The 19,580-nt window shown below is 41.3% G+C and overlaps 2 protein-coding genes across 3 annotated transcripts in view; one reads left to right on the forward strand and one right to left on the reverse strand.

The window, feature by feature from the left end:
- The window catches only part of efr3a (EFR3 homolog A (S. cerevisiae)), a 578,128-nt gene that overhangs the window by 136,462 nt on the left and 422,086 nt on the right, over window positions 1-19,580 (forward strand). The window lies entirely within an intron of this gene.
- adcy8 (adenylate cyclase 8 (brain)) overlaps window positions 1-19,580 on the reverse strand; it is a 149,037-nt gene that overhangs the window by 65,615 nt on the left and 63,842 nt on the right. For both annotated transcript variants that reach the window (XM_049598475.1, XM_049598476.1), the window contains exons 3-7: window positions 14,775-14,905; window positions 12,011-12,122; window positions 10,455-10,582; window positions 3,557-3,715; window positions 177-447 (exon numbers count right to left, since the gene is read on the reverse strand). In XM_049598475.1, the coding sequence (XP_049454432.1) occupies window positions 177-447; window positions 3,557-3,715; window positions 10,455-10,582; window positions 12,011-12,122; window positions 14,775-14,905 (801 nt within the window). The remainder of the gene's footprint in view (window positions 1-176; window positions 448-3,556; window positions 3,716-10,454; window positions 10,583-12,010; window positions 12,123-14,774; window positions 14,906-19,580) is intronic.

Genomic DNA, 19,580 nt, shown 5'->3' on the forward strand with positions numbered 1-19,580 from the left:
TGAGGTTTTATCACCATATGTCCTCCTATTGTCATTGTCATTTTTAATCACATTAGAATAGAAATAACACTTCAATCCTAACCTACAGAACAAGTCTGTTGTTAAGAAAGACATTTTTTTCACAGTGTGAAAAAGTGCACAACATGACTTGAATTTCAAGCAGTGGCGGGACTTACGTTCTGCTTCCCCACAATGTTGTCGAAGGGAAGCTCAGGGCTCCAGGACGCTTCGTTGAAGGTGGTGCTGCTGGCCCGGCGGTCGGCCGAACTGGCTGCCTCCTTCATGATGTCCTCCGGCAGGGTGAGCATACTCTCCTCCGGCTGCTTGATGAGGTACGTCTCGATGTTGTGGCGGCGGAGGAAGTCGTTGCGGTCCTTCCCGTGGCCCTCCTCCACCTCGTAGTCACCGTTCAAACAGTCTAAAGCTGCTTTGGAGATGTGAATCCTCCTGGAACGGTATCAGGAAGAGTCCAGTCAAATTGTCTACCCCTCTGTTAATGAGATATGGCCAAAAAAGTGTTTTTGCAAAACAATCAGATGTAAAAGTGAAGTTGACCTTTGATCTTTGGATATAAAATGTCATCAATTCATTATTTTATTCTATTGGACACAGTTTTGTCATAATTAGCAGTTGAATTCTTTAGCTGGGGCAAAAAGCATGATTTGTGAGGCCATTGTGACCTTGACATTTGACCTTTAACCACCAAATTCTAATTAGTTCATCCTTGAGTCCAAGTGGACATTTGTGCCAAATTTGTCCCTGAGAGACAAACACATGGTCACACCAAACTTGACCTTTGACAACCAAAATCTAATGAGTACATAATTAAATTCAGATGGACATTTGTGCCGCACGAAATTCCCTTAAGGCCTTTTTGAGATATCACATTCTCGAGAATGAGACAGACAAGGTCACAGTGACCTGGACCTTTGACCACCAAAATCTGACCAGTTCGTCACTGAGTCAAAGTGGAGGTTTGTGCCAAATTTGAGGAAATTTCCTCATTGCCTTCTTGAGATATCACATTCACAAGAGTAAGTTGTACACAAGGTCACACCGAATATAACATTTGACAACCAAAGTCTAATCAGCACGTAAAATTCAAGTAGATGTTTGTGCCAAATTTGACAAAATTCTTTCAAGACCTTCTTGAAATATCACATTCACAAGAACGAGAGGAACGCAAGGTCACAGGGAGTTTGACCTTTGACCACCCAAGTCTAATCAGGGCATTGCTGAGTTGAAGTGGTCAATTGTGCCAAATTTGAAGAAATTCCCCCAATTTCTTGAGATATCATGTTCACGAGAATGGGACTGACATATGGACTGACTGAGGAACCAAAGACTATGCCTCCCGCCACAGCTATCACTGGTGCAAGGACATAAAAATCTTTTTGAAATATGCATAGCAATAGAAAAGATGAGAGCTCTTTTGTGCGTCTGAAGGTGCACCTCTTCCTTCAGTTCTGTAGATCAGCAGTAGAGCGCTGATGATTCTGGTAGTGGAAGTTACAACAAGAAAACAAACAAACAGAAACACCAAGCACGTGCTGCCAACTGGTAAGACATTACAAGATGCAGGACTGCCAAGATCCCATCCTGCAGGATTTACAGACACCCTGCAGAAAATCTTAGTTTAGTTTCCTAAAGAACAATAAATTGTCCTGCACAACAAACAGTAAAACCTACACAATCACTAAACATATTCCTGTGGGACCTTTTGTAAAAGAGGATACAGTGAAGACCTGTGAGGTATCTGAGGGTAAAGTCTGATTTATTTTCCCAGTTTTTCCTCCATTTGGAACACTGACATGCAGACATAACTCCTCCAGTTCAGTCCTCAGTACAAACAGTTGGTATGTGCAGTGAAAGATGTCTCTGTGGGCACCTGCCAAGGTGCAGCTGGATGATAAATGAAAGTTAAACCCCCACATAAAGTTTGTTATTTTCCCCACAAGCCTCAGGAACAGCTTCAGTGCTCCATGTTGTGGCGTTCTCAAGTCTTTGTGTCTCTACTGGAGAATCTTTCTTCAGGATATTCCCTCTGGGTGTTTTGATGTTGTTGTTGAAGACAAACACAACACTCAAAAATCACCCAGATTCATTTCACAAAATCCTCAGTGGAGTTTCACAAATATACCTATCGGATGGTGGGTTACAGTGATACAGAGTTTGCACGTGATTCTATTGAGCCAGAGAGGAGCAGCTAAAGAGTGAAATGTGCTGGTGTGAATCAAATCCTGTGTCAGGTCAGAGGATGACCTTAAAGTTCAGGTCCAGCGTGTTCCAGCACTTATTAGAGTGTCTGATGTGAGGGATAAGATGAACCCACTCATCATGACACATTCAGAGACATTCTGTCTGTGGCAGAGAAACTGTGGCTTCATACATCCGTGTTACACAACTGTGTTCGGTAAAGATCACAGGTCAGGGTTACAGCGTGGCTCAACAACAGATGCTGGCAGGATGTTTAAAATCAGCAACTAGGGAACTAATCCCACCCTGTGCCTCAAGGCCAAACAGGAACGTCAGAGTGAAAACGCAGATAGAATTTGGCAGAAAAGCACTTTAAACTGATGACAGCAAAACATCCCATTACTGTCTTTAATGAAAACAACACACTTTTAATCCAATGTTTCCAAAAGAAAATCTTACATATAAGGCAAAAAAGCACCACACAGGACTGTAAAACAAAAACCTAGAGTATAAAACAAAAATTACTGCTCCGTGGTTGTATAAAGTGATGTTGTATTTGCAGTGTACATGCATGTGTGTGAAAACATGAATGCTTCACACTCATCTTCAACCCGACAGCACAGAAGATCTATACAAGCAGCACAGGTTCAAGGTGGACACCCAAAATTAGTGTCACCAATTTAACATCTTACCAAATGTCTCCCTTTCTGTTACTGAATTATGATGTTGAATAATGGCCAGATGATGTCAGAAGTGAAGCTGACCTTTTAAGTATATAATGTCATCACTTCATTATCTTATTTCATTAGACATTTGTGGGAAATTGAGTTAGGGCCAAAAACATGTTTTGTGAGGTCACAGTCAGCTCTGATTGTTGAATCCAAATGGATGTTTGTGCCAAATTTTAAGAAATTTTGTCTAGGTGTTCTTGGGATAACGCATTAAAAAAAAATAAGACATTTGTAAGGTCACAGTGACCTTTGACCAACAAAATCTAATCAGTTCAAGTTGAGTCCAAGTGGACATTTGTGCCAAATTTCAAGAAATTCCTTTAAGGACATCTTAAGATATTGCATCCATGAGTTTAGGACAGATGCATGGTCACAGTGACTTTGAGTTTTGACCGTCAAAATCTAATCAGTTCACCCTTGAATCCAAATGGATGTTTGTGCCAAATTTTAAGAAATTTCGTCAAGGTGTTCTTGGGATATCGCGTTCAAAAGAATACAACAAGGTCACAGTGACCTTTGACCAACAAAATCTAATCAGTTCAAGTTGAGTCCAAGTGGACATTTGTGCCAAATTTAAAGAAATTCCCCTCAGGGAATCTTGAGACAAGGATGATTTTGGCTTTACTCACCCTGGGATCCCTCCAGACTCCAGTTTGTTGGCGATGTCCACGTCCCAGGACCAGACGTCAAACTGCCACTTCCTGAGTCCCAAAACTCCACACAGCACAGAACCTGAGTGGATCCCAATACGCATGTCGATGTCGTGTTTCGTACGTGATCTCACATATCTGGAAGAGACACAATGAGTCCTGCTCAGATTTTAAAAAGGAACCATCAGAAGGATCAATCAATGTCTCTAACAGCAAACTTTATAGTCACTGTTATTTATGTTCATCGTGGGAGAGATGAGGTAACACTGAAGCACCAGCCCACTGATTAATAGCCAACCCACTCTACCTGAGCTACGGCTTCATTATGATTGATCAATTATAATTAGTAATACATGTATAAAACATGCAAAGACACTGGTGTGGCCCTTTAAATTGAATAATACTGATAATAGGGTATTGTCTTGCAACCAAAAGGAATCTTTCAATTGATAAAAGGGGCCCCGTGAAAATAAATATCAAATGATGAACTACAATTAAAATAAATGTATATATTTCATTTTTTTCTTTAAGCTTTAGGGGCAGATGTTCGGCATTCTGTTCTCTATGCTCTCTCTGCCTGGGGTATCTTTAGGTGAGTGAGCACAATCCAGTGTCTGTGTGTATTAATTCAGAGAATTAATAAACATGAAATTGACCTTTGGCGAAACAGAACACAGATAACGCTGACAGACAAACATTGTCCATAAATTCACCAAGAAATGAGCACAATACATTTCACGCATATCAGTGAGCCCCAAAAAACAGGTAAAAAACATTTTCAGCAGACTTTTCACACTCGTTAATACATTTGTTTTTCATTTCATACTTTATTATCCCCAAACACAATAAAAGCAGGACAAACTGCGGCTGATGAAAGTCTGTGAAGAGCAAACGGCGCTGTCACGCCCATCCCTGCCTCCCAGCCTCATTTCATGCTTCATAAGAGCAGTGATGAATGTGAGGTGAAAGGCATCCTGGGAGTTTGTGACAGGTGCTTAAAGTCAGTCGACTGCTGAATGACACCCAGGGCTGGAAATGAACTCAGACAAACTGCAGTTACTCATGACGACGATGATAATTCTTTATTGACTCTGCAGGGAAGTCCATCACCTCCCTGTGGAGGTCAGAGGTCAGCTCCACGCTCCGGTCATCCATGTGACCACCAGAGCCGTCACAGTCGCGTCCACCTTACAAACATTAACTTCGTTTGACCTTTATTGACCCATTCACAAGGAAAGGATTGCATAGACTTTGCGGCCACCAACCCTGCACAAGTAAGACAAAAGAAACCAATGAACCCATGAGGGGTCAGATGCACCCGTAACTAGCTGCAAAGCAAATAGCGTCTTTGTACTCCTGTGCTGCATGTGTTTAAAGCAGGTAATGTGCAAAGGCTATATCTGGCACACCATCTGCCCCTTTCTATGTAAATGAGCCTCACTGCAAAAACAGTCCAACTCACGAAGATCAGCACTACTACGAGAAGATTGGTGGTTTGATCCCTGGCTCCTCGATCCAGTCCGCATGTTGAAGTATCCTTAGGCAAACTACTGAACCCCAAATTGGTCCCAATGGCTGTTCCATCAGTGTGTGGGAATGGGTGGATGTGACACATAGTGTAAAGGTGCTCTGAGTGATCAGAAGACTAGAAAAGCGCTACTGTTAGTAAACAGTGTGACGTTTTTTGGTGGGTGGGGCTTAGCTGAAGGCAAAACAATGCTCCACAGACATTAGCTAGCAAGTTCTGTTGGCTTGTTCTTGACAATGAAGGAAGATGATGCAAGAAGATGCATTTGGAAATATTACTATATTACTACTATACTGCTAGCGTCAGAGTGCTCTCCAGCACAAAGTGGACCGTTCTTAATGTATGTTATCCAGAGCAGCGCACTCTCAGAGTGGCAGAGCGCACTCTGGACACTCTGTCTGTGGAGGCAGAGCAGCAGAGTGAATTTGTGATTAACTTAACCGTTGGTTCATTCATGTAGAAATATAACGCTGCGTTTCTTCCACCAACAGGGCTCTCATTTTAGTGTAGAGCGTCAGACTGAATTTACCAACGCACCATGTCAGGTCACTCACTCTCCGGGACCGCCAGTGTTACTTGAATAAGTAAACACTGACCAACGGGACCAGACTGGCCGACCCGTATGCTCTCACTCAGTGGATGGATGATGTCACAGGAAGCCAATCTTACAAAGGAGGACCACACTTGTTTGTTTTGCTATGGAAGCTAACGTTAGCTAATGTGCTAAAAAGTTAGCGTTGCAGAGAAATCCAATATTCCTCTTAATCCCTCCCCAGTTTCTGATGAGGTGGACATGATAACCCTTAATACACATAACCCTTATTCATCCCTACAACAGGAAATACAAGGGATCACCAAAGTTATTAAGTTCCATCATCTGGGGTCCATAGATGTGTTTGCAGAATATCAATGCTATCCATCCAATAGCTGTTGAGAAGTTTCAGTCTGGACCAAAGTGATGGGCGGACCCACCAACTAAGAGATGACAGATGATCCGTAGATTGTCACAATAAAATCCATCAGTCTGCAGCTCTGTCAGCTTTCACTGAGTCCCACACTCAAACTGTAAACATACAGCGGAATAATCTGGGGTGTAAATGTTGAGCTGGAGATTTAATTCTGCAATGGATCGCTCTATATCCATATCATTCAGTAACAAACAACAGTACAGCATGTCTCACCTGCTCTGTTATTGTGTTCGATGTCTGCATACTGCATCTTGATATGCATTTGTGGTGTGAATAAGAGAGGCTCCAGACCTCTTTGTTAGGTTGTTATGCACAGTCGTAATTAGCTGACCTCTTGTAAACACGAACATCATCATCAAAAGAATAAAAATCAGGAAAATAGAGGAAAACAAGTATATTCACTGAGTTCAGGTTATTAAATTGGTAAGAGGGCAGCTATTAACCTGCATGTATGAGCACCAATAAGTGTCACACAAGAGTAATATGAATTATGAAATGTTGTTACGCAATACTAAAACTGTGTGAAAGTTCTGGGTCACTCTAACACCAAAGTGTTTGGTGAAGTAGACAAACCTCTGGAGCAAAAATGTTCATGTTGAAAGGCACTGGCCTTTGAATTGTGTTGATTTTCCACCACGATGACAGCAGATATAGATAGATAGATGTACAACGGCACACAGACTGAGTGACTGAAAATATAGCTTTTAACCTCAACTCATCTGATCTGATTTTGTTTTAGTGGTCAGAGCAGAGTAACCTCGTATTCTGTTCAGGGAGCCGCGAGACAAGGCCCTGCACTGAAGTAGAAGGAGACAAAACTAAACCTGACCCTGTTTACACTCGGTTCTAAAATGCATCTCAGTCAATCAGATTACAAGTGGACAGTGGAAAACAAAAGTGACCAAGATGTACTGTGATCTGATTATTCAAACCACCTGCAGAGGTGGCCTGCAGTGTTGGGCTTATTACTCTAAAAATGAAATATATTACTCATTACCATTTTCCAAAGTAGTAACATTAATCTACCTGTTACTCCTTGCCAAGAGTATTTCGTACAGCCCGTGGTATTTGGAACAACATTTCATCCACCACTTATCAACCCACAAGCTTCATCACTTCTTTGTAGCTGCAGCTGCCCACGATTAAAATCTAGTTTTGGTTGTTAAGTCTGTGAACCACTACAGCTGACCTCGACGGCTGAGGAGGGCTCACCCTTGGTGGGGTGCATTTCCTGGAGCTTCAAGTTGTTGTTCTGTCGTCGTAGTAGCTGAGGTCTTTCAGACTGGAGCTTTGAGGATGTGCGTTTCGCAGTGGAAAGAGTTTTAGTCTGACTACCTGCAGCAACAGTGTTTTTTGTCATCTTTCGTCCTGACAAAATAAAAGTAATGGGAATATTTCCACCCACTAAGGAAAGCATTTAAAACTGGCTTGCTGCTTTGTGACGTGCCTGCGCAGCGCGACAATTACAAAAATGATGTCCTGATGTGATGTTGTATTTCAAGTAAGTAGTGATGTGATAACAAAAGTTACGTTGTTTGGCTTTGGAGTAACTAATATTTTTACTGATTTTAGAGGTAATTAATTACACTACTCGTTACTGGAAAAAGTAACATTACTACTGTTACTGTGTTACTGCCCAACACTGGTAGCCTTGGACGCATTTGAGCACATATCTTTTGTAGTGCTAATGTAAATGCTAATGTGTCCTGATGCGTCTCTGACAAGGCTGCTACAGAAAATCAATGCAAGATGTGGTGGTTGTTATGGTGACAGTGCACCAAGGCTCTGCCTTGAATTGGACTGTCCTTTGTTTTTCACTATGGAATATGTGTTGAATTCCACAGACAATGATATCTCCAGCTGTACTGACACAACCACTGACGTGACTGGTACCAGTGAGGGTGTGATAACTATGCGTGGGGCCCTTAAATATTCTAGCAGAAGTGAAGTAGGCAGTAAGCACATCTGAACACAAGGGGTGAGCTGGAGATGCATGATAAACACAGGTGTGAACGGCACGGCGTCTTGATTGACCATTTGTGTTTGGATTAGAGATTTTCCACTCAGTTGGGAGTGAGTTACTGCCCCAAGCGAGGGAGTTCAAGTATCCTGGGGTCATTACCTAGAGTTCATGATGGTAGCTGAGGGTAGAATGGATCATAAGATAGATCGGCAGTTTGGCGCAGTAATGCGGGCACTGAGCTAAAAGGCAATGCTTTTACTGACCCATCTACGTCCCAACCCTCACCTATGGTCATTAGCTTTGGGTAGTGACTGACAGAATGAGACAGGGGACACAAGCAGCCGAAATGAGTTTCCCCCAAAGGGTGGCTGGGCTCTGCCTTAGAGACAGGGGGAGGGGCTTGGACATCCAGAGGGAACTCAGAGTACAGCCACTGCTCCTTCACGTCAAAGGGGTCAGTTGAGGTGGTTCAGGCATCTGATCCGGATCTTCCTGGGCCCCTCCTGTTAGAGATGTTCCAGGCATGTTCCACTGGTAGGAGGCCCTAGGGCAGATCCAGAACACACTGGAGGGATTACATATCTCGTTTGGCCTGGTAACACCTCGGAATCCTCCAGGAGGAGCTGGAAAGTGTTGCTGGGGAGAGGGACGTCTGGAATACTTGGCTCAGCCTGCTGCCCCCAAGACATGAAGTCATGCATCGTATGTTGCAACCTTTTCATTTTTAGTTCTTTTAATCAATGTTTCAGCACACATACAGCGACAGCACCATGTACCAAGCTGCACTTCTGCTGCACAAAGTGGTCGACTGTAAGCAGCTCACCATATTGACTTAACAGTATACAGTACAAATCTCACAGTTTATCCATCACTAATCCCTCTTTTTTCCTCTAAACACCAGCCCTCCTCTCCTCCCTCACTGTCATACTGAAAGTGAGGCAGCAGGGCCAAAATGCTGCAGCGACAAAGAAGATAATCGAAATGAAAATGCCTCAGGCTTTAAAAGCACAAACACCAGGGTCAGCGAGCCCTTTCACAAGTCACTGCAGAGTGACAGTGTGTTGTAAGTGAGTGATTGGAAGCTTGATTTCTGCCGCACACCTCCTCTCTCACATGAACTGAAGATTACACAGTCGGTTGTGTGTCATCATTCATGAGCTTATGAGATCTGTAAATCCCTGTTGTGTAATTTCTAAACTATGATACCATCACTGAATAAAATATTTTCTCCAGCCTCAGTGATGCATGGATGTGTGATATGGTTGAACCTTGTAATTGTATTCATTATTTGTCAGTGATATTCTGTAGAAACGCAGCCGGGGGCAAATTCTTGCAAATGCAAATATTGCAGGGGAAGCTGCTCTCAGATCACAGAGCTGACATACCCAGCGCTGTGAGAAATGAGATAAAAGAAATGTACAGATAAGAGCACCACTGTCCAATACCTCAGAGGTAAAAGACATTTATTTTTCGAGCCGATTTTCTGCAAGTTGCAGGAAAACAGCACAGGGCTCCTGCTTCTCTGATTCAACACATTTGTGGTAAGGAACTGCAGCTTTAGCTACACAAAATAATATTAATAATAATGTAATTTTGGGCTTCAAAAATTATAAATCGCAAGCCAAAAAGCAAAGTTGTACCATGTTTTATAAATTGGGTAAGTGGGGAGTGATTGTTGACAGTGGTGCATGCAACAGGGACAACAGGAAGATAGTTATTGTACTTTGGCTGCTGATGCGGCCGCCATTTCAACGCGGTCAGCAGCTGGAGCAGCAGTGGCTGTGACATACAGCTAATGGAGGAAATAAAGGTACTTTAAGACATAAAAGAATTTTAAAAATTTCAAGTTGTAGCTGCAGCAGTAGTGGGCCAATTGCATGATGGCTCATTACCACATTGGGCCATTTCATTAAATCGAAGAATGCTTGCAGTGATTGGCTGCAGAGCAAAACCATACAAATGGTCATTATTTCCTAGATCTGGGTATAGAAAGAACTGATACCTGCATGTGATCCCTGAGGAACGCCAGCTGTGATTAGCGACAGGCAAAAACCATACAAATAGTCTTGTTGTTCTAGATTTGGATACAAAAATGATCAAAGGCAGGTATCAAGGGACGGGAGGAGTTTTGATACTACTTGGTATTGGCTTATTTCAGTCAATGCTTTAAATCCTGCAAACAACCTGAGCCAAGAAAGCCAAAGGGTCAATGGTTTTTATCCCACCAACAGGCAGGAGAACTTTAAAACAGTCTGACAGGCACACTCATCACTAGATGAAAAGTCAAGAGAAGTCATCCTGTGAGAAACAAATCTGATGGAAATCCAACAGTCATCGACATATTTCAGTTTGAATCTGCAGCAAAGTGTCGGACAGAGCAGAGTCTCCATAATGACAGACAGTGGACGCAGACAGTACCTGATGGTTTTGATCATACTGAGGCCCATCTCCACACAGCAGTGGGCGTGGTCCTGCCTGGGCTCAGGTAGACCAGACACACAGTAGTAACAGTCTCCCAGGATCTTTATTCGTAGACAGTGGTTTTCCTGCAACAGACCAATCACATCAGGTCATAGGCAAACAAGGGACGCTCTTTCTATAGCAGCAACTATCAGAATACACATTTCGTAGTAAAAAAAAAAAATTAAACCTAAATGTAATGTAAAACAAATGATGTAAAACAGAAATGCAGAGAAATATAAATGGCAAATGAAACTAAATAAAGCGGTGAAAACTATTTCCACATCAGGTTGGTTCTGCATTAACTGTGAAATCCTGTCCGGCCGAGCATGACAGTCTGAAATGCTCTTCAGTCTAGTATCAGACAAACATACAGAGTGAACGCTGAATCAATTATTCGCTCTGTTGTTGTGAATAAATTATTTACCCAAGTACTGGGGTTTCTTTTTTTTAGTTTTTATGAGCTTTGGCAGGCCTGACAGATTGTCACTGAAAAGCGGAATGACAAAAAATCAACAAGGCAGCATCTGGGTTTTAAAGTATTTTAAAGACTTATTTTTCTGTGAGACGTGGAAAATGAAAAATTTAAAAAGTGTAAATTTTGTAGACACAATGTACTTTATTTGTAAAGCACACTCCATACACTCAAAGAGCTTTACATATTAAAATGAGAAAATACACATAAAAGACAGAATAAGAGACAAAATAAAATGAAATAGACCCTTTTACTGTTAGTAAATGGTAAATTTTTTGGTGGGCGGGGCTTAGCTGGAGGCAAAACAATTCTCCACAGACAATGGAGGAAGATGATACTAGTGGTGCATTTAGAAATATTCGTTCCAAGTGCCGGCACGCACTCTGACACAAACTGGAGCGTTGATAAATTGGGAGCGCTGTCTGAATGTAGCGTTGGGTTATCCAGAGCAGCGCACTCTCAGAGTGTCAGAGCGCACTCTGGACACTCTGTCTGTGGAGATGGAGCAGCAGAGCGCCGAGCGGAGTGAACATGTGATTAACTTAACCGTTGGTTCATTCATGTAGAAATATAACGCTCCGTTTCTTCCACCAACAGCTCTATTTGCTCTGCAAGAACAGCAAATGCTACATGTTGTAACTCTCAAGTGATACTCCACCTAGAATCTTTTTTGAATGGGCAACGTATTTCCTGGAAAGTGCACAAATTAAAAATGCACTTTTGAACAACCCTTCATTTCTGTCAAATCAAGCTGCCGATCTTTCCATAACTGATGAACCATCAGAGACCGCAATTCAGTTTCTTTTCTTTTAACCATGATCTTTCCCAAACATTACAACCTCATTTTAATCAGACCCTCACCAGAAATGTGTCAGATCAGAAACTGCTCATAAGCATCATTTTTGGAGCAATGATGGTGATTTTCCACTGACAAAGTACTGGATTATTTCAGTGTGAGGACTCGTTGGTCCGTACACTCAGTATGCTCCAAGCATGAACACTTACACATACATCTGAAGTCAAAAGTTAAATCACTTACGTGTGCGAGGCGGTCAAAGCGTGCAAAGAGTTCATTCAACATTCGCACCAGCTCCTGCGCTGACAGCGTTGTGGAGAGGTTTGTGAAGCCTTTAACATCTGCGAAAAGAATGCTGAATAAAATATGGAAATGTCACTTTAATATCCAGGTCAGTACTTTAACACCATGAATAATATTCAATGCTATTTATACATATAAGCTAAGTAAAGTTTAAGTGAAGTCCTTTTTTTTTTTTTTTTTTACAGTTTGACATGAGGATATGTGAATGTTTCCCTCCAAACAAGTCAGTTGGTATCAGTATGCAAAGTTCAGAGCACTTAAAGGAATACTTCCCCTCTCAAATTATCACCTGTATAACAATTACTCACTCCTAGTTATGTTGAGTTCATGAAAAAACTAATCAGTCTGTCCAAAACAAATTCTCACACAACTCATGCAGTATAATCCAAGTATCATTCCTCCAGTCGTATGCTCAGTACTTCACAAACAGACGGCTGGTTCTGGGTGGAAACTGAAGTAAAAAGCCAGACTCCATTTACAAAGATAGTAATTTTACCTCATTGAACACAGGAGCTGCTGGTCTACCGCTGCCTCCATCAGTTACATTGTTTGCATCATTGTGTACTGAACACAGGACTGGATGAATGAGAGCTGTGTGAGAGTTTGTAAATCAACATTTTGATATAGTTTGCTGGTGTTAACTGTGGACCCCTATGACTTCAGTTCATCAAGAATTTTCTCCACTATTGGATTCTTCACTCACCGTGGAGGCATGTGAGAAAATCAAAGCTTTCCTCATCAGTTCAACATTACACAGGGTGAGTAACTGACACACTAATACACTTTTTCGTAATGAGGTATTCCTTTAAGTGACTGAAAATAAACACCACCAACTGTAACCTCAGATCATCATCACTAATGAGAAACTTCTCTGCAAGCTTTAAGAAAGTTTCCCAGACAAATTATAAAAGTTACAGCAGCATCAGTTTGACTCTTTGGTAAACAGATCTGATGTTTATCAAGTTCTACTGTTACTGAAGCTGAAGTATGCCTGTCAGAAAGTAAGTAACAAAAGTCATGATCAGATTTCTCTCTGATGAGCTGTGGGTTTACAGCCTCCTAGAAACCAGACTTGGATGCTAAAGAGGAGGCTGATTTTCACAAGGTGTTACTGGACACCAGCTGGCCAACATCGTCTCATGACAGTGTGTAAGCAGAGCAAAAACTCTTCACTCGGGTGTGATGTTGCCACAAATCACGTTAAGATGAAGATTATGTTCCAGTTTTGGGGAAAAGAAAGCAAAAATTACTGATTGATTTGGGGCTGATTTACGAGTTAGCTGCATGTAGGTAAAGAAAACAATCTGGTTAAAATATGTAACTATTTGGAAAATATGAAATATGCAGAAACATCCCACATGATTTTGGACTAAAGCTTCTCACAAGAGACAGTCTGGCTCGTCAAAGCAGAAAGAGAACAGGTGACACTAATCAAGGCTCCAGTTCACTCACACAGGTGTTTTCACTCATTCAGGCTGATCTGATTAGACCTCTTCACCTTGTTCACACACTTTGTTCCAACACACTTTTGGCTTTAAACTGTACTTTTGTTACACCTAAAATCATTCTGGAGGATGTGGAAATCTGATCTGTCTGTTCTGCAGGGAAGTTCAGTCTAATATCACAGCAGTCTCTGTCAGATTACAGTTTAATTCACAACATGGAACATACTACTCCAATAATTCTAAAAAAAAAAAAAAAAAAAAAAAAGCTCACTGGATTTTACAACAGATCTTTTGACAGTAACCATGGAACTGCTTACTTACTGCTCAATCTGCAAAAAGCTGTGAAATGGGTATATGAAAATTTACAGGTAAAAATGAAGTATATGTGGTCGGGGAGTGGGTGAGACAAAAATATATTTTTTATTTCTATTCCTGTCTCTAGTCCTGTTTTATTTGTATGTTCTTAAATTGAGATATATAATATGAACACTTAGGCCCAATCCCAATACCCCCCCTTGCCCACTACCCCTTGGCCCTCGAAATGAAGCAACGAGGGGTAGGGGTTGAAATCTTTCCCTAGGAATGGGGACACCACACACTACGTCACCGTGTCCGTTACGTTCACGCATATGTAACTATTTTAAACAGGAAGCTGCGAGCCATCTACATTTCCAGCCGGCATCTACAATGGAGTCTCCAGTTGAGTTCATCCTACCGATTGCGTTTGCCACATTCATCATGCTTCGTTTGATGAACGACAGATGACAGGGGACTTCTGCTAGTTAGCTAGCTAGCTAACAAGCAACTTGACAACAGTAGCGTTAGCTACGTATGAACTTTTTTCCCCGTCTCTTGCTCGGTGGTAGCCATGGCGACATCTACCCTTCGCTGGCAAGTCAGCATCTGAAATCCCTCACTCCGAAGGGCTAGTTTCATACCCACTACCCCTCGTTATGCCCCCTACCCCTACACGCAAAAAGGAATTGGGACACCACTACCCCTCGTGGGAATGCGCAAAAGTAGGTGTAGGGCCAAGGGGTAGGGCCAAGGGGGGGTATTGGGACAGGCCCTAACTTTTCAAAAAGACAACATGTCTTGTGTTTACTTTTAAAACAACTGGGAGACTTTGAAAGCTTACACAAACACACTGCCACACTTGACCCACTGCAGCATCCATTAATCTGCTGCTGACGCTTCAGACTCGTCACCGCAAAGGTCGGCTGGATGATTAAATTAGGTGAACAAACTGGTGGCCTCACCTGACATTCTCATAGCGGTGGATGTAGATTCTGTGAAACTGATGCTGGAGGTGTTCGTCCTCTACATTTGTCATGTCGTTGATCATTTCCAAAACTACAAAACGTGGCAGGACCGATAAAACCAGTCTCTCCTGTGGGGGAGAAAAAGCAATGGTATTAGTATTAGAAAGACGGACGATAATTAAATATCTGGACATCTGACAATAGCATAATTTTTTTAAACACCTGCACTGCAAAAATATCATTGTTATAAAGACACTTTTGTTGATGACTGACTAATTTTCCTTTAAAAAAAAAAGTGAAAAGAATCAGCCACTGTTGAGAAATAAGTCTACGCTGCCGTTTCAAGTATTTATCGACTTTTTTTAAGAAAACATAACATAACATTTGTAGGGCTCCATATACAAACAGTATATACAATAGTACATAATATGATATAACTAAAACAACAACGACTAACAAAGACCATTGCAGCAAAGTGGAACTTCGACTTAGTAAGTTAAGAAACTTGATACATGTGGATTTAAGGACATTAAAAAACGGAATAATAAACAGGCAGAGACGAGTAAAAGAATCTTGTAAAAACAAATTACATAAAGGCCTGTCTGTAAGAAATGATTTAAAAGATGACTCCGACACTGCCAGCCTAAGCTCCTCTAACAGGATCCTCCAAAGCCTCCAGGCCCACAGAAACAACACAAATAAACCAAATTTGTCTTGTGGTTTTTTGCACTGACGCAGAGCCACTTGGCAAAAGCAGAAACAGATTTGGAGTGGGAGCCACGCAGCGTCCCTCAGTAGTTTTTGGCCTCGGGGATCGGCTCCGCCGCCAAGCAACAGCCTCCTTCAGATACTGAATATATTCAAACCAGGACGCAAGTTTCTCCACCCAGAAGTCTGACAGTGATGTCAGCACAGAACATGCTAATGTATAAAAGCCCATCAGGACTCTGGTGCTTCACGTGAAGAGAATGACAGAGGCACACATCTAATAAGAATCTGAATTGGTCAGCTTGTCTGTTATTGATTCCTGAAACTTTAGTGGTTGCAAACAAATCAATGATCTGCAAGTGTGACAATGCTTCACCAGTCACCAAACAAATCAGTAGTGTTGCAGTAGTGTCTGGACATAAGTCGCTTACTGCCCTACATTCTGCTCATCCCACATTAAGGAGAAAACAACCTTTTTCTGATCTTCAATTCGGGATGTCTGCTGATACAGAGTATCAGTGTGACAGCAGCGTTCCTTATTTTCCCCAAATTTAAAATCCGTACACAACATTATCACTCCTCCTTCCCCACCGGATTACCTCTGGCTCTTGAACTGGTTCCATTTAGGATTCTTGGAACCTCTGTGCTATCGGCTGAACCAGCCCTCATTCCCACCAGCTTTGAGCTGAACCACTGTAATTGAGGATGTGTCATCGAGGGAAGGCATTGCACAATGAACAACATAAATGAACAGAAGTGGAAGGACAGCCAATCACACTGATTACCCAAGAGCACTTGTCCTGTTATTACAGATTAGGCTTGGGCAATATGGACAAAAAATCATACCTTGGTATTTACAGGCATAGATACACAACATGTATCTCTGTATTTTCTCTGAAATGGGCTACACGATTTCAGCTGCAAGTCAGAGCCACATTTGAGATGTCACAAGCACTTTATAAAAGCAGACTGTGATCAAAATAAAATGCACAGACAGGGATTTTTTTCCTCTTTGAAAATATACAGCTGCACAACATGTAAAGGAAAAATGATATCAAATAAACAGCAGGGCTGTACGTTAACGCTTTGCACAGATCACTGGAGCTACAGAGGTTTAAAGGTTTGCAACACAGGTCACTCAACTATAACACAACTATTAAAGGATCAAATAGGTTTGTAACAATTAAAAATATCAGTGGGCAGAGTAAAGAAGCCATTTTCAATCTGTCGGCCTTTCAAATGAATCTAGTGCTGGAAAGTGTTTAAAATATTTTTTATTTATTTAGGCTGTTAATCTTTTTGGCTATAATGGAGAGACACTTTGTCCAGTTTATCATTAGTTGCGTTTCCAATACACTTTTGCGCAAAATAAATGCAATATTTCTAAAGTTTTGACAAAGTACAATTGCAACTTGCAGGTGTTTCCATTAAAAGGTGTTTTGCGTATGAGCCATAATAAAATCTTGTCCTGCGAAACTCCATTGGAACAATCATCTCAGTTACCGCTGCTGCTGTTGCAGTAGTCTACAACCGAAGGTGAATAGAGCGAGTGGTATTCCAAAGGCAAAGTCCTTATGTGTGGCAGCGACCATGGATAAAGGATTTCTGGGAGAGGATCGTGAACGAGGAATTCACACAGGACTTGAACGTCCGGTGACGCATATTTGCAAAAAAAGTGTTTCCATTACAGTTTTGCGATATACTTCTATATCGACACGTCTGAAAAACCAACTCATGGGAGCATAAAAACTTTTTCTCAATATTTGAGAGTTTTTTCGAAATGTAGGTGTTTCCATTACCAGTTTTTTATTGTAATATTTAGGTTTTGCGCATTTCTAGGGTTAATGGAAACGCACTTTCTGTCTTGCATATGAACTGTCTGTGTTGTTGCTACGTCACACACAGTAGACTATAACTACCAAGAAGAACAGCGATGATCCACTTCACACACAAACTGGCAAACAAACACTCACCTGACACAATCAAGCAGCAGTAGGTAGTCATTATATTGCTGTGCCCTGTTAAGGTTGTTTGTTTCATCCATTGAGCCAATGAGACAGATCTCACATGATTACTGTATGTATGTACTGTATGACCTTATCTTTTCCTTCTTTTTCCCCTGTGTGTATTGCGCCCTATTTATTTTGTTTCTGTGCTAATTGCCTTTATAATGTAAAAAATGTTCATAAATAAAAAGTAAAAATGTATTTCAAGCCAAAACTTTATGTCTCCTGACCATATTCAAGACCTTCTATGCCTAAACACAACCACTCGTTGAGCACAGCTTTGCAGAAAAGTTTCATCATATCTGCAACGTAATAAAAATGCAACAAATCCATGGTTTGCACAACTGTACAATGATAAAATGTATTCTGGTGCGTGGGTCAGAGAAAATGCTGGAAATGTAAGAAACAATATATTCTCAAGTGTGCGATGTTAAGACACCCCTTGTGAATCTGCACCAAAAGCTCAGTTTCTGCTCTGTGCATAAATTAACTGTCTGTCAAATTATACTGAAGGACGATACATTTGGGGGATTCTGCTAACAAACAAATGACATGGCAAAACAGAACATTTCTCACGACTGTGACGAGACAAAGAGGCAAAAACATCCTCATTCATCAGTGAACAGATTAGAGAGAAGTCAAGTCTTTAAAAATGTGAACGTGAGAAATCATAATGAAGAATTAACTGTCTTTCTGTGTGAATTATGAACCATCAGTGCTTTGAGGTAATGACTCCGGTTGAGTAAGATGTTTTCATGTATTGTTCTATGCTCCTCAATGATTCAATGTCTTTTGTCAGGAAACAAGAAGGGAAACATGTCAAACATCTATAAAAATGCAAGTTAATAATTGTGTCATTACACACTCAGCACTAGACTCCAACACCATGTTGAAAAAGGTATTTATACTGTTAATGTGAATAATATCATTCGCTGTGTTTGGCTCATATCGCAGACTGTACAGTTTCCCAGCAAAAAATAAACCTCCAACCTCGTGTGAACTCAGTGAAGCTGCATGGCGCTGTCTGAGAGCTCTGAAGAGCCCCTTCAAAGCTCGAGCACAAGTGGAGAGAGAGTGAGACAGACGAACAGAGAGAAACAGAAAAAGAGACAGTGAGGGGGGGAGGTGGGTGAGAGACAGCATCCTCTGCTCTCCATTCACCCTTTACAAAAACAAACACACATCTATCTTCATTCATTAATGTCACACTGAATGAAAAACAACTCAGAGATGATGTTTCATCGCTGCATTTGGTCTCACTTATAACATACACACACCCAGACACACAGACACACACACACAGTCATGTTTCCATCACTTCAGAGGACATTACATTGAGTCACATTCATTTCCTGGAGACTCAACCAAACCCTGACCACTGCCTGTCTAACCCTAACTCAACCCTTGAAGCTGAAGTGCAGGACTTTTACATGTCGATAAATGTCACACAATGCCAATAAAGCCTTACGCTGTTAGGGAAGCCCTCTGGATTTCACAGTAGACCGGAGTTGTGGTGTCTGGTGTTAACACCAACCTTCCTGCACTAGCGCACCATGGGTGATGCGTTTAATGTCAACCAGCCAGGGCGAAAAGAGAGCAGGTAGGGACCATAGCAATTAGGCAGCAGCTAGGAGTATGGCTGAAGCTACAGGACAATCCTAATAACTAAGGATACACCTATTATGAAATTCTGGGCCAATACTGATATCTATATTTAGATAGGTAGAACTCATTAAATTTCTGGGAATATACATTGATGAATTTTTAAACTTTAGGAAGCATATTGATGAACTGACAAAGAAATTATCTAAATACGTCGGCTTATTCTTTAAGTTGAGACACCTTCTTCCTCTTGAAGCTCTTCTAACCTTGTATCGGTCTCTATTTGAGCTTCATTTAAACTACTGTAACATTATCTGGTGTAACACATATCCCAGCTATCTTGAGAAATTACAGATCTTACAAAAAAAAATTTTAAGAGTTATATCATGGACCAAGTTAAATCCCTCTGATCCTCTTTTTCATAGTTACAAACTTCTGAAACTCACTGAGTGCAACACTTGCCACAATGCCTGTGTAATGTATAATG

Source organism: Epinephelus fuscoguttatus, linkage group LG15 (genome assembly GCF_011397635.1).
Source record: "Epinephelus fuscoguttatus linkage group LG15, E.fuscoguttatus.final_Chr_v1".
NCBI lineage: Eukaryota > Metazoa > Chordata > Actinopteri > Perciformes > Serranidae > Epinephelus > Epinephelus fuscoguttatus.